Source organism: Malaya genurostris, chromosome 2 (assembly GCF_030247185.1).
Source record: "Malaya genurostris strain Urasoe2022 chromosome 2, Malgen_1.1, whole genome shotgun sequence".
Taxonomy (NCBI): Eukaryota; Metazoa; Arthropoda; class Insecta; order Diptera; family Culicidae; genus Malaya; species Malaya genurostris.
In genome coordinates this window covers 25,401,500-25,417,599 of record NC_080571.1, presented here as the reverse complement: position 1 = coordinate 25,417,599, position 16,100 = coordinate 25,401,500, and the positions used below count along the sequence as shown (strand labels likewise).

Sequence of the window (16,100 nt, the reverse complement as noted above, 5' to 3'; positions counted from 1 at the left end):
TGAATTGTTGATATATTTTATTTGAAATAATTATCCATCACGCTACCCTTCCACTATCCTTAACCACTATTAACAGTTGAAATATTGCAGGATTCCTTTTAACTTTTTCATGAATTTGTTGAGGATTGAATAATTTCAACAGCGGACAAAAAACAACAAACAAACTTATTTCGTATGTCGTAGCAACTAAATTCATTCGATATATTGTTGCCAGCAATTTTCTTTTAAAACGGTCCAAAGCTGTCATGACAAAACGATGAAACAGGCTAGGCTAAATTGATCTAGGCGTTGAACCAAACATTGGCAACAGGTTTGTATTGGACCTAGGGGTATCATTATTTGTATTTGATGATTAGATGCTTGTTGTTTTGATGCAAAGGATAATTGAACTGAAACTGGCAGTGAGCCGAGTTCAACGAAAACTGTTGCATATCACTTATTTAATTCGTGTCAAGTTAATAGAGAGTAACAATTCTTAGTTATACTTGCATATTATAAACAGAAGTAGCAGGAGGGCAGGATTAGCGATGGTAATCTGGCGATCTCAGCAAATACTGCGAACAAACAAGCGCTTCGTTTGCAGGCTGCTTGAGAGAGACTAACTCCTGCACTCTTGTTACTTATGTAAATCAAATTCCTGCTGGATAACATTTAACCAACCAGCAGGATAAAAAATAAGTGTTTTAATCAGTAGGGACAAACAGTTGTTGATGAGCGCAACTTGTAACTCCAGGCTTGCTCAAACAAATCAAAATGTGTCATTTCATGCGTTTGTATTCAATCATAAGCCATCATCATAACCTCACTCAACTGTACTTTCCTCCTCCTTTCCCCACATTCCTACCTTCTCTTTCAAAACTGGCCTGTTCTTCGCACTCTTTCTCTATTTTTCCATCCTTTACAAATCATAACCTCATAATACCTTCCTTCCTCCACCGTCTCTAAATTCTTCCCATCTTCACTTTCCTCACCGTTATCTCATAAATGTTTACAATAGTGATTTTTTTCTCACGGTACCGGAGACTTGTGCACTTAACCCATGAATAATCTCAATTACGCCGCCATTTTGACAAACGGCGAACACACGAGCTACTTTCTCTCAGCGATCGTTCAGCTGCAGTAATCAACCTGTTCATAAGCAGCTCAATGACGTCGCTCGTTCCGTCAGCATACACTACCGTATACCGTATGCGTCAGTTAACTTTCTGCTTTGTCCACCGTCAACAATGCTCGGATCAAACGAGAGGGGTCAGGCCACCAAACTTGAAGTATGAGAATCGTCTGTCCGTGTGCCGCTTGGGTCGATGATAGCACGCCTGCCGACGCAATGAATTGAGCCGTCACCGAAGAAATGCGAGGCGAACCAAAAACAACAACACCCTAAAATAATGGCTATATTGAATCTTTGCGTGACCACCCTCTTGGGTGAGTTATTACCCTTTCGTTTCATATCACACCGATTTTGGGGTTTTGCTCTTTCCTAGCGCTAGATTTCCTTTAACAGCGTCGCACTGGTTTTCCTACCCAGTTTGTTAGCTGGTTTCCTATTGCTAGTCGTTGTGGACGGATCTTCGAGCTGTAATCGACGATTGCAATAGTTTTGAATGGTTTGAGTGGACCAGCACATACCTGTTTACGGCCACGTTTTCAGACGATGTAGAATGGCCGATAGCGGCGAATTGTTTCGTGTGAGTGAATTAGACGTCTGTCTCCGATGACTGATTGAGCCGACTGTGGATGTTCTTTGCTTTTCCCTTTCTGTGCTGTTTGACGTTTGTGCGGAAGCTAGTGTCCGCATATTTTACATCGTGCGTTTACCTAGGGAGCGGTTAGCAATTAAGCAGTGATGCCAGAGATGTGTTATTATCTTGTTCAATTTGTGTTGTTGGCTGACGAATAGGATTAGACTTTCGATGGAGGGAATCGGTGGTGCTATTACCCGCTAAATACTATTACTATTTGTTGTTTATTTTGTTTTTAATAGTGCTAACTATTGAATATGCAAAGTGAACTGAGCACAAACGCAACAAACTTCTAACGAGGGTATACTAACAAAATGAATTGTTTGAAATAAAAGCATTTTGTTCAGTTATAGTTTGGGGGCCCTGACCGGGCAGCTATCATGTAATTAAAAATTACATGACTACAAGCTTGTTACGATTATAAAGCTGTGCTAGAGAGCGAGAGCAAATTCTATAATGAATGTGTCATTCATTGCGATCACAAATCATTCTCAGTAATGCTTGGTCAAAGTTGTTTACAAGTCAACATTATATTATGATGATTTTGTCCTCAACCATGCTATGTCGTATACAGAGTAGTAGATGTAAAAAAAATATTTAAAAACATCAAATGCAAAGATTGCCTATCCGAAATTATAAACGGTACCAAAAACATAGGAGCCCATGCAGGAACAGAATAAATCTGCAAAATAACGGAAATGGAATTAAATTTTTTCCATCACAGAAGGCAGCATGAACATCCATAACTTTTATGATTTTTTGGTGAATAGATGGGTTTTCCTAGTATTGAACGACGTTCCTGGTGTGTTTGATGGTATATCCGAACACATATTGAACCAAAATTCAGTGAATAAGCATCGTAATGTTCTGTTCAAACCGCGATTAAAACTGTATGTTGATTATTTTTTAAACTTCGCATGGAAACAATCAATGCGAAAGAAACTCACGAAGCTAATTTTGTTCCTAAATGAATAAATTTGGAGATGTCCTTAAAACATATTTTCATTCAAATCATAAAAACGCCTTTTTGAAAAATGTAATAAATCATTTTGACAGAACCAGAGAACCAAAATTTTTGTAACATTTGAGAACAATGGGATCTGTGAAGTTGCTTCCCGGTTATTTTCACCGACATTACGACATATGCTCGAATGTTTAGACTAATTTATGGCATCGTTGCTCGGTGAAAAAGCAGATCCCGCTAGCTTACAGAAACCCAGAAACAGAATATTATTCGAAACGTCAAAGTTCGACAGCGTGCGATTGCCTGCGGCGCGCATGTTTTCGTTCCTGTCGGCCTGGCTGATTATTGTTTTTTCTACGGATCAGGAAAAAAAATTTCCTTTTCTAGTGCATTTTATTCATTTCTCGAAATTATAATTTAAGCAATATTCTGCTAGATAGTTGGGTATTTTTCGGAGCACACTTCAAAATGTCTGATGATGGTAAACTAATGAAATCGTAATCGTAGAAACGGATTGATGAAGTTTTTTTCTTCAGATTGTCCACCTCTTTGTGAGATGGAGACGGGTGGCGATTCGAATGGTGAAGAAGAGGAAACTGAAGAGTGGGAAATTGCGGAGGAACAAAACGAACCAGTACGGTGTCTATTTTGCGAACAGGTTTCACCGACTATGACCACAGCTATTCGACATGCCCGTGAACGGCATGAATTTGACTTGGCGCAAGTACGACGTAGGTTCCATCTGGACGAGTATTCGTACATAAAGATGATCAACTACATCCGCCTGGAAAAGCCGGACCCAGCCGTGTTCAAGAATGAACGTAGTGTGTTCTGGCTAGACGATAAATATTTAAAACCGGTCGAGAACGAAACCTGGCTAATGTTTGATCTGGATGAGTTGGATGAGTTGGATGAGATTTTGTTGAATGGCAACAGTACCGATGGTGGTAGTGCGAAGGAAAATGGCAATGATATCGGGGAAACGATCACGTTGACAACGGATCAGTACAGGAAATTACATGGAATTATTAACGAATTGACGGCACAAGTTCGTGAGAAGGAAAATCTTCTGCAGCATGCTGCCAGCGATATCGAAAAGATGAAGGAAAGTTTTCGAAACCTTCTGGAGCAACAAAGTGAATTGTCTGCTGCTGGAAAGAAACGGGACCCGGAGGAAAAAGTTGCCCAAATCCGGGAGGAACTGAAGCACTGTGTCAGCACCTTGTCTGTCGAGGATGATCAGAGTTATTTTAATACTTATTCACACTTCGGTATTCATCACGACATGCTTAGCGTACGTATGTAGTGATATTACCGTAATATTTGATGATAGAATTGGGATATTTCTTTTCAGGATTATGTGCGCACGGCCAGCTACCGGGATGCTATTTTGAACAATAGTGCAATTTTCCAAGGGAAGACAGTGCTTGATTTAGGTTGTGGTACTGCCATTTTGTCCATGTTTTCTGCCAAGGCAGGCGCGAAGGAAGTTATTTCTATAGACCAATCGGATATTATCTATCAGGCAATGGACATCGTTCGACGGAACAAGATTGAGAGCATCAAGTTTGTGAAAGGACGCTTGGAAGACAGTGAGCTGCCCGTCGAGAAGGTTGATATAATTGTGTCCGAGTGGATGGGTTATTTCCTACTGTTCGAAGGAATGATGGACAGTGTTATTTACGCCAGGCAACGATACCTTAAGGAGGGCGGTTTCATTCTACCAAATCGATGTAATCTGAGCTTAGTCGGATATGGGGACGTGGAACGACACGACGAGTTTATCGGTTTCTGGAAAAATGTCTACGGTTTCGATATGTCGTGCATGAAGAAGGAAGTACTGCGAGAAGCAACTGTGGAAATATGCAAACCGGAACATGTCATAACCAACGCTAATATAATCGCTAATTTCGATCTAATGGAAGTAGACGTAAACTGTCCAAACTTTAGTTACAATTTTGAACTGATTGTTAAACGCAAATGCAAACTTACTGCCTTGGTCGGTTATTTTGACACGTTCTTCGAGCTGCCCGAGCATGTAGAATTTTCCACTTCTCCGTACACGAAGGGTACCCATTGGAAGCAGACCATATTTTACGTCGAAGAACCGATACCGGTTGAGGAGGGTCAAGTCATCAATGGGAAGTTCTTTTGCAGGCGAGATCCGAAAGACGCACGATCTCTGTTCATTACCATTGAGTACCTGGGCAAGGTGCTCAAGTATGCGCTTAACTAGCAGATTGGGATACTCATTCTGCTCAACTAAACGAAGAATGATTGTTCAAACCAACAGCTTTAAACGGCCGCGTCGGCGGTTCGGAGCTTGAAAACAGATTTCAGATTTCAATAATGTACGAAACAATCTATTTTAGTAGTAATCAACACGAAGACGGTGGTTGTGAAGTATAATAAAGTAAGAACGTAAACAAATGGCAAAAACAATCCAGCTGGCGTAGCGACAACCGAAACTACTCTACTCGTAGCATTGCTTTCAACTAATCCTAGAATAGTAATCTATATTTTCTTCCAGCATTTGCTATCCATCGACCAAATCTAGTAATTTTTTCAGTAAAGCAGAAACTCACTAGACAATCAGTTTTGGAAAGTGAACTGACACACAAAATGTTGAAACATTTAGCTTTCGTAGCATTCTAAGTTTATAAGTAGAATAATAAAAAAAATTATCTATAATAGTCGGGTAACGATTCCCAGTTTCATTGACCCGTAATTGTAAAGGACAATGTAGAACCACACCGAAAAGCTTTAATTTTCAACTTTTGTACACACAGTGTTTAATTCCTTACAAAGGGGGTACTTTTGATACAAACAGAATAACAAATTTTAATTATTTTTAATAAAAATAACTAATCAAGGTCGCAAACGTCGCGCTTCCACAGAGAAATGAAAAAAGAAACTTAATCTTCTATGACATATTTATGGTCGACCAGCTACTTTAAATATTAATATTCAAATATGATAATATATGATATAAAAAAAATCTAAAATTTCCACTGACATATCGTATTGAGGGGATACTCAAAGTATTGAAACTTTCAAATTGTTCTGCAAAACTTAGTATAGGTCATTCATTCGCATGTTGCATTGTTAAGTTACTCGTAGATTGGTGATTCGTGAATCATCGAAACACAAAATGGATTTGTTCATGGCAGGAATTGCAGCAAATATTTTCAATATTGCATGTAGAAATAATAAAATAAGATTGTTCACCTTTGTTGCGACAATGAATAAAGAATAATTGCTACAGAACTTCACACACTAAAGTTTTTCTTATTCATATCCATTTCAATCGGTTTAAAACTGTTTAATTGTGTTTAAACCTTCACAATCTAAAAAAATCTATCTACAAAACGCTTATTAGCCCGGTTGTTCTCTATGGCCACGAGACCTGGACTATGTTGGCAGAGGACCAACGCGTCCTCAGTGTTTTCGAAAGAAAGGTACTGAGGACCATCTATGGCGGAGTGCAGATGGAAAACGGAACGTGGAGACGGCGTATGAATCACGAATTGCAACAGCTGCTAGGAGAACCACCTATCGTACGGACAGCTAAAATCGGACGTCTACGATGGGCTGGGCATGTCATAAGAATGTCGGATGACAGCCCAGTGAAAATGGTTCTTGAATCTAATCCGACTGGCACAAGAAGAAGAGGAGCGCAGCGAGCAAGGTGGATCGATCAAGTGGAGGGTAATCTCAGCAGCATCCGTGCCTCGAGTAGCTGGCGACGAGCAGCCATGGACCGAGTTTTGTGGAGACGTATTCTTGATACAGCAAAGGACATCCCAGGCCTATAGCTGTTAGGTAAGGTAAGTACCTTTACCTACAATCCTGTAAGTGAAAAACTGACTATCGATATTCGGAACGGTAGTAGCGATCGAGTACTGCCCGATGAGTTGCAAACTTTCAAATTCGATGTCGTAGCACTGCAGGAACTTTTTTGGACGGGACAGAAGGTATGGGAAAGCGGGCGGCTACCTTTTATCAGAGCTGTGGCACAACCAGCGTGTTAGGAACGGGATTTATAGTGATAGGCAAGATGCGCAGGGCAAAACCTTTACTGAATGTTCGGCAAAAGCAACGAAATGGAGTTGATGAATTACCTCAAGACCTCCAGGAATTGAAAGTGAACAAAGAATTCATTTGTTTATGAATTATAAACATCCACTTAATCAACATTATCAGAATTTCGTTTTATTTTTGTAGAAACACACAAAATATGTACATTACATTACTTGTTTCGTGGACGTACAATTGTAAAATATGTAATTCGGTATTAACACCGATTGTAGAATATATTGGTTGACATGTCCTTGTAGTAAGTCATAGGCTCTCTTGCTGAAGATAAATGTCACAAACAATAAAATTTTGTTCTTATTCCATTTTTTCTAATAACCACCGGAAAATACACACTAAGAAATAATTCCTTTGTTCGGTAATATTTTTGACGGGAAATTTCGGTAATCTATAGAAATGACCGATATTTCGGTACATGAGTTATATTTTACAATAATTATGCAATTTTTTACCGGACGATCAGTTTGACGTAATTTTTCATTACAGAACTTTGTAAAAAGATATACAATTCATACGGTAAATCTGAATAGCCGCCAAACAATAACCGAACTTCTGTCAAAACTTATTTTCTTTAAACTAACTGTCGAACAGTTATGAAAATTTTCAGTAAGTGTCTTTTTATTAACCAAACAAGTCTTGAAGAGTACATCGAATGGATTCAGGTACAGGTGCTAAAGTTTTTAAAACATTAGAACCACTAAAAACTTTTTGTTTACTTATAGGCAGAAAATAATAAATCACTTTTCCACTTGCTGCCTACAGAAATCGTTCGAGGGTAATTTCTGGTGAACTCGACGGATTGTGCAGTGTTTTGGAAGGCGCTCATAATTTCGGTCAGCCGGAAAACATTTGACCTTTCCGTGGAATAAAATCATCACAGACTAACAGACAGGACACTCAAATTAGATTCTTCAATCATTTTAACGGTCATTTCGAATATTCCTTTATTTGGGACAGTACTCACATGTTTCATGATGGCGCCACGTTATCCTATCAAAAACATTCTGTCTGTCATCTAGACTGTGTTTATTTTTTTCATTTACCAACAGAGTTGCCATTCATACAGAATGTAATGTATTGATTAGAGTGACTATAATCAGAGTGGCGACAGCTGTTCGTTTGGAATGACAGCTCCCAGTTCCAAACGAGCAAACGACCTGTCAATTCAATGTAAAGCTAATGGAATGTTTTGAATTGTTGCCAAAATTACGGATGAGATGTCGTCACTCTGGTTATAGGCACTCTAGTATTGATTTGTATACGTCCATGCGAATTTCATGCAGGATACAGATTTAATACATATTGCCAAAACTATACACATAATTGTGCCTACTTCTCATCCTCCAACGCAATACAAAATCGAACCCGTTTTGTTGCAATATTTACTTACTTCTGGTCTGCCGCCACTTAATTTCGGGTGAAAACTAACAACACAATAAAAAATATGAACTAGATGAACAACGTTGAGTCAAATAAATAGTTACCTTCCAACATCGCGAAAAAGTTAAATATATTATCAACGTAATCCAATAATTTATTGTGACGATTCATTTTCAAATATTTTGATGATATCAGGCATCCCTGCAAGCAGCTGATCGGTGTTGACAAACGAGAGGAAACCAACTAGTAAAAAAACTTGTACATAACACAAGGGTTGTACAGATAGTAAATAGTTCGCGCAGTACAATATAGGTGGAACTAGTGCATCACGAAAAATTATTTTTAAAAGAGTTTACTCATACTGTCATGTATGTTAGTCTGTGAAACGATAGCCACAACAGGTTGGCATTTTCTTCATTCGTTTTTGTAAATTTGTGTTGTTTTTTGAAATCCGAAAATCCAGAGTTTTAACCAAAAGAAAACAAACAAACAAAAAATTACCGAACAATCAGTAAGATCCATTTGGTTTACAGTTTACGGTAGTTGTTTGACAGTTCAGCAATTACCGAACGATCGGTAATCACTTTAATTACCGAACTGATTACCGAGCGTTCAGCTGTTGAAAACTCGGTAAAAAATTACCGAATTCTGCGAAATTTTCTCAGTGTGTACGTAGCGGCAAGTGAAAATGTAAAACGTTAATGACAGTTGTCTTGCCAGAGTTTCGGCAAAAGCTATGTTCCGAAATTCCGGTAAACGCTTTTAATGATTTTGGGATAGTTGTTAATCACTGATGAGTTCAGCACAAAATTTGGCCAAATCTCGGCAAAAAGATGCACTTAGCCGAAAAATCAGTAAATTAACTAAACGAATCTTGGAAAACATAATATTGATTACTGAGCAATCAGCAAAATTGCGTATTAACAATCTGTCTCGGCATTTCACTATACCGAGTTCGAAAATTAGTTTTTGATTTCACTTATCTTGTCACGAAATATAAAAAGATTTTCCTTCTTTCAATTTGATTTTCAGCTCCCCGAGCAGTGACGACGTGGTGCTTTGCAAAATGACAAGTGCCTAACCGAGTTTCAGTAAACACTAACTCACTGTTCTAAATCTCGGCAAACTGAATTACTAATGTTGGTACATTTGTCGTTTACTGACAAGTTCAGCCTAATGTTATACGGATCACATATTCGCGATAAGACAAGTAATCCAGAAGTGTCGTGAATACAACGTTGCTTCATTGACTTCAAAGCGGTCCCTTTGAATCTCGGCTACGACAAGGTGATAAACTCTCTTGTCTCCTGTTTAATATTTACTCAGAGAACAGACATCCAAGTAGAGATTTCAATTTGTGTAAGAATTTTCCTGTAGAGGCGCTTCGAGCAGTCCAGTAATCCCTTATGGGTTCTTGAGTGATTACGGTGATTTTTAACGGATTTTTACTAGCTTGGATGTCTGTTCTCTGTGATATTGCTTTGGAAGGAGTAATTCGAAGAGCAAGGATCGGGTGATACGATCTTACGAAAGTCCCCACAACTTTTTGGCTTCGCTGACGACGTTGATATTGTAACACATAACCTCAAGTAGATGATGGAAACACACATCGGACAGAAAGCTAGGCTAGGCGTATCGAACTGGCTATAAATGCGACGAAAACAAAATACATGAGAGCAGAGATGCCATTTATACAGATGTATCTGCATTATACCAAAGACATCATATTAACAAGATATCCAGCTCTCACATTTCCCGAACAAATCATTGGCAACATCCTTTTTTGCGAGCATGTCGCCCCCAGACGAGCCCGCATCGAATCTTATACATAGAAGTAGGGGAGAAAAATGTCAAATTCGTGCGCGCCAAAATAGCAGGGTTGCGCACCCATACAATTGACATGATATGTTGAATGTAATGCCGTGCGATGACGTTGCTGAACTGAAGATTGACTTCGCTCCAAGCTGACAGGGTCTGATTATACCTAAGACAAGACCTGACATCTGGGGGGGCTGCTTTTGTTCCAAAATGGACCAGTTTCTGATTGGTTGATTTTGATGTTGCTACCTGCACATTGTGAAAAGAAAAAACTTTTGCAGGGTACGCGAGCAATGATGCCAAGTATAAAGAAAATCAGAAAACAAGTTTATTAAAATGTATAATTTTAGCTCACCAATGAAAATGAAAATTTTCGAAGAATGTTCCACTTTTTTCAATCTCATTGGTAATAAATGTGTATAGTGTTTGGTAATGTCATTGGTAATAAATGTTTATAGCACTGTGTAATTAAAACAGGCATCAAGCCGTTTTTCTTTTTTAGTGAATTAAAGTGTTACCAAAAAAGATTTTTTAAATTAGTGTAAACTCGAAAGTGTGTTTAGTTTTACGTTCCACACTGTGGTCGCACTAAGCATTTCTATCCAAACCTGACTTTTTCCGGTTTCCAAAAGATCCGGTAATACGTCAACTGTGGATTCGATTTTGCGTTCAACATGAGATATTTCGTGTTTTGTCATTAAAGCTCAAATAATTGTTTTTAAGCATTAATATATAGGCCCTTATTACCGGTGTCACCACACGGTGAAAACCAAGTGGAGTAACTGTGACCCTTATTATGGGTATCACTTCACGGTGGAAATCAAGTGAAGTGAATGTAGGTCTTTAATACGGAAGTCGCTTCAGAGATAAATGTAATTACTTGAATGAACTTGATGTCATTATGAACATCACGCCACCAACATTTTGTTGAAAAAATTAGTTTTTTATACCACAGTGATCACTTCACTATGCGTGATACCGGTAATAGGTAAAATCAAGTGAAGTGACATGTAAGTGAAGTGAAAGCCGATACGTTGGTATTTATTCCACAGGGCGAAAATGACGAGAAGGAAGAATAAGAAGCCAGTTGTCAGGTCTTGTCTTAGCATTATACAGATTTATCTGTATTATACAGATTTTTACATATGCATACAAAATACAGATTTGATACAGATTTCCTAAATTTAATACGAATATCCCAAAAAGCAAAATAAAAACTTTTTCGTATGCGCAATCTATTAGTATTTGATTGCAGTGACGAGAATCAAAGTCTTGGTCTCATTGAATCTACCATTCTACAGCCATAATGTGTTGAAATAACATCTTTTAACATCATTTTATTGTTGAAATTTAACTTTATTAGTGAATACAGATAAATACAGATTTTTTATAGAGAGCAATACAGATTTCCTATGAAAATATCTGGCATCTCTGTATGAGAGGAACAGGTTCTAAAGAAGGAACACTGCACCTTTCACCACGAATATTGATAGACGGTGACGATATCGAGGTGGTAGACGAGCTGGTGTAATTGGGCTCACTGGTGCCCGCCGATGATACCAGCAGAGAAATTCAGAGACGTATTTTGGCTAGAAATCGTGCATACTTTGGAATCAGAAAAAAACCCTTCGATCGAGCAAAGTAAGTATGCAAGCGCACGAACAAAACACTCATTAGACCGGTTGTTCTGGACTATGTTGGTAGAGGACCAAATGGAGGACGGAACGTGGAGACGGCGTATGTATCGCGAATTGCAACAACTGCTTGCAGAACCACCCATCGTACGGACAGCTAAAATCGGACGGCCACGATGGGCTGGGCATGTCATTAGAATTTCGGACGACAGTTTAGTGAGAATGGTTCTTGTATCTAATCCGGAAGAGACAAGAAGCAGAGGAGCGCAACGAGTAAGGTGTATCGATCAAGTGGAGGGCGAGCCGTGCTTTGAGTGACTGGCGACGAGCAGCCATGGACCGAGTTATGTGGAAACGTATACAACAAAAGACATTCCAGGATTATAGTTACTAGGTACGATGTGTACAAAGAACTAGAGATAGAATTCCCGATTTGACAGGAATGGTAAACGAAACTCTACGTTGGTGAGGTGATGAAAGGATTCTATAAAAAAAGTACCGAAAGTACCCATTCCTTTTCCACTGAGGAAGGCGGTCATCAATAGGAGGCATGAGTAAGGGACTCACTTCATACTATTGTGTTTATTTTAAGATGGCATTTTATCAACAATGCTGTTGTTTTTATTGACTATTTCACACTATTTCTTACACGACATGCTTACGAAACTGGACACAAAGAGAGAACGGTTGACACGCACGGAAGACTACTACTGCTGGCTGAAATTCTGTGAGAACAAACCGGTCGACGCAAGGTCATAGTTTTGCATGATGTACGGCACTGCACCGTATCCGTGCGGGGGACCAACCAGATTCTGCAGGTTGGCTCTGCTATGATCGACAACCGTCGGTGATGTGGGTGCTGAATTGGCGGCCGATGTCGGAAGAGCCTCTGTTTGTAACGATTCCGTAGGCAGAACCGATGCTGACGTGGGTTGTGATTTGGGTGACCGCGTATTTGTGGTAGTAGCTTTTTTCCTCGATTTTACGGGTTTAACTACTTTCGGCAAGTCATCGGTAGAGACGCCAGCCGAGGATCCCTGACGAACGGCCTTCGGACCATTTATTCCAAGTCGATTGGGGTTATTCACGCTGATACTGGCGAATCGTTCCGGTTGATTACTGCCATCGTCGAAGTGACCCGTCACCCGTTGGTGAGCTTTCAGTGCCGTACCTTGAATGAAGCGTTCGTTGCATACCCCACAGACGTAAGGCTTTTCGCCGGTGTGCCGACGGATGTGCAACGTTAAATCGTTCGACTGGGTGAAAGCACGGTCACAGTAGGTGCACGTGTATGGCCTGGCTCCCGTGTGGATGCGCATATGCCGCACGAGTTTGTTGGACCGGGAGAAACCTACAGAAAAATGTTGAGAAATGCATGCGTTAAAATCTGTCTTGTCGATACCTAAATTTGAACATACCTTTGCCACAGATGGTGCACAGGCAAGGTTTTTCACCAGTGTGCGTTCGTCGATGGCACTGCAAATCAGATGACCGCGGGAATCCCTATTCAATAAAAAAAAAACAATTTTATTTCAATAACAGTTCGATCACAGCCAACCCACCTTGTCACAAATGTCACACTTGTACGGTCGCTCGCCAGTGTGTCGTCTCATGTGAACGATTAAATTTGACGAATTGGAGAAGCCGCGCCCACAGTAGACGCACAAATGATTCTGCTTGACATCCAGCTGCGGATCCTTCTTGTGAATTTTCATGTGCGACCGGAGGTTATCCTTTCGGTTGAACTTCTTATGGCACTGAGTACATTCGAATTTCTTCTCCGACGGAATGTGAATCTTGATATGGCGCTCCAGATGTTCCAGTCGCTGGAAAGCTTTACTACAAACCTGACAGACGTACTGCTTGTCCTTACCGTCGGCTTCGTTCAAATCATCCGGTTTCTCCCACAGAGGTTTGGTAGGTTTGTGCTTCCGCTGGGCATGTTTGTTTAGGCTAGTTTGCCACATAAATTTCTCGTTGCAAAAAGTACAAAGAAATTTCTTCTGGTAATTCTCACATTGTTGTTTCAAATGCCGCACCAGAAGCGTGGTATTTGGAAACCCTTTCGTACAATGCCTGCAACTAAGCAGTTCCTGCGCCTGATGCTGATCTCTCGCGTGTTCAATAATTTTGCTTATTCTGGGAAAACTGTGATTGCAAAGAGCGCAAAGATGCTCCCTTCGGACGATACCTTCCACCGGTGTGTCACCCTCGTCAGGTTCGGAATCGGAATCACTTAGTTCCAGCTCTTCACCATCCGGTTGCACAATCTGATAGAACCGTACGACGTCCCATTTACAGATCTGCTGCACCAGATAGTCCAAGTAGTTTTCCAGAACGTAACCTTCTTCAAACAGATATGGTTTCGTTTGAATGTTGACATTGACAAACGATTTCGGATCCGCATGAATCTTCAAATGATTCCTCAGTTCCGCTATTCGATCGAATGTGGTATCACAAATCCGACAGATCGCTTCCATCTTTCCTTTATCTTCAATCATGTCGGCCGTCAAAGCATTCAATGCAATCTCCCGTTCGGGTTTTTCAGTTTTCCGTTGTGGAATCAAATCCTTGCCGGGATGCATCAGGGCCATATGTCTGGTGTAATCGTTGTAAGCCATAAAGGAAAATTTCTTCTCACAATGCTCACACTGTGTATCGTTTTCGTGACTCTTCATATGCCTTGCCAAATGGTAGTTTGTAGCGAATCCTCGGTCACAAATCGTACACTGCTTCAAATCTTTTGGCTCGTGCAGTTTCATGTGATTAGTTATGCCACGTTTATCCATAAAAATCCTTTCGCAGACATCGCACGCATACCGGCCGCCTTTAATTCTTGAAAACCCTTTGTTTTTTCCCTGCAGTTTCCGTTTCGGCTTTACCACGTCCAACTCCTCAATCATATCATCCAAACTGTCATCATCGTAATCCACATCCCCGTCGTTACTTCCGCCCTCATCAACCACATCCTCCTCCTCGTCGTCGTCGTCGTCATCGTCATTCTCGCTGTTGTCCACTATTTCAGCCTGAATAACATCCGGTTCGGCATAGTGTTCTTCGTCGTTGATTTCCTCTATCAACTCTTCGATGTGCTCTTCATCGTCATTCGTTGCCAAGCTACCCAACGGCGCTGCCATTTTACCCAACGTAGTCACAAAGCATTTTTCTCCGATCAGCGGATCCGCTTCGATGAACGTTATCTCCGGTTTAATGTCGAAAATTTCAATTTTAACAACTCCGGACGCATCGTCCGTGCTGTCACCCACCACCGACCTACGACGAGCGAGGTATTCTCTCAGTAGCATGTCACTTTGTTCGTAGCGTTTTCGAAATCTATATGCCGTATTAATCTCGGTGACGCACGACGAACACAAATTGTGCGGCATTCCGTCGTTGAAGTGAACCTAGAATAATAATGTCATTTAAATATGAAACAAAGCAAGGACCGATGAATTGACTTGCCTGAATTTGAGTACAGTTTGTGAGCATTTCATGCAGCGTTATGCCCTCTTGTCCGACGCAGTGGAATATTGACTGCAATTGCTGATCATCTCGGCGACACGAACGACATATCTTGGTCAGGTCGTACTCGACGTTCAAATCCATTACTTCCATGGTCTCGAACAGTAGTAAGCTTACAGTATTGTGTTTGTTGTTGAAGTGCAGTTGTACATCAGCCGAAAAGAAACTATGTTTACTTTGTAGAACATGGTTTTGTACAATCTAATTTCGATGTTGCACTTTCACTTGCATTTTTACAAGAGTAATTGAATCGTAGACATTAGACAACATTCAATTATGAATAGTTTTTGTTAAAAATTCAGAAAAATATGCTACTTTACAATTCGTGTATTGACATTTTGCTGACTTACAGCTTCTTCTTTTGTGTAGTTAACAAGCTGTTTTGTTTGCGCCCCAGCGTTAATTCGATAGGTGGGATTCATAGTACTGTGAATTAACCATCCATATACTGAAACAAGGGCCAAGATTATCGTTATTGTTTTAGAGAGTTAATTTAAAAAGTCTGCACCAATGAATTTTGACAAGCAAATGGGTCGTATTTATCTCTAGAGTGATTCCTGACATTTCTACCATAATCATTCCTACACAAGCACATGCTAAATTTCATAATATCATAATTCATTGATATTAAATTTTATAATATATGGTTGGAATTAAAATGAGTATGGTTGCATTGAATTATTTCAACTGACTAAGTGTACTATTAAATTTTACTATAATGTGGTACCTCACAAAATACGCAATAATGTTCACAAAATACGCAATAATGCCAGTTTCGCTTCAAACGATACGTGTATTCGTATATCATTCGTACAAACGAAAAGTCCCATTCTCGTTTACGGACGAATAGACGAAATGCCGTGGTTTCGATTCGTCAGTTCAATGTTGCGAATCAACCGTTCGAACACATTGAAAAAAGTTTAACCGATTTCCAACAATTTATTT

General features: G+C 39.9%; 2 protein-coding genes across 2 annotated transcripts; one reads left to right on the top strand and one right to left on the bottom strand.

Moving 5' to 3' along the window:
- The first annotated feature begins 2,989 nt into the window (after positions 1 to 2,989).
- Positions 2,990 to 5,978, top strand: LOC131430599 (protein arginine N-methyltransferase 1). The gene is made up of 3 exons (XM_058595683.1): positions 2,990 to 3,187; positions 3,243 to 4,000; positions 4,061 to 5,978. Exons 1-3 carry the CDS (start codon positions 3,175 to 3,177, stop codon positions 4,940 to 4,942), a joined length of 1,653 nt encoding a protein of 550 aa, XP_058451666.1. The 5' UTR covers positions 2,990 to 3,174; the 3' UTR covers positions 4,943 to 5,978.
- Positions 5,979 to 12,219: 6,241 nt separating this feature from the next.
- On the bottom strand, positions 12,220 to 15,501 carry LOC131430829 (zinc finger protein 569-like). Its single transcript, XM_058596051.1, has 4 exons — positions 15,096 to 15,501; positions 13,196 to 15,037; positions 13,052 to 13,136; positions 12,220 to 12,984 (listed from the first exon to the last, which is right to left on the bottom strand). The coding sequence occupies exons 1-4, from the start codon at positions 15,246 to 15,248 to the stop codon at positions 12,341 to 12,343; spliced, it is 2,724 nt and encodes a 907-aa protein (XP_058452034.1). The 5' UTR covers positions 15,249 to 15,501; the 3' UTR covers positions 12,220 to 12,340.
- Positions 15,502 to 16,100: the final 599 nt, after the last annotated feature.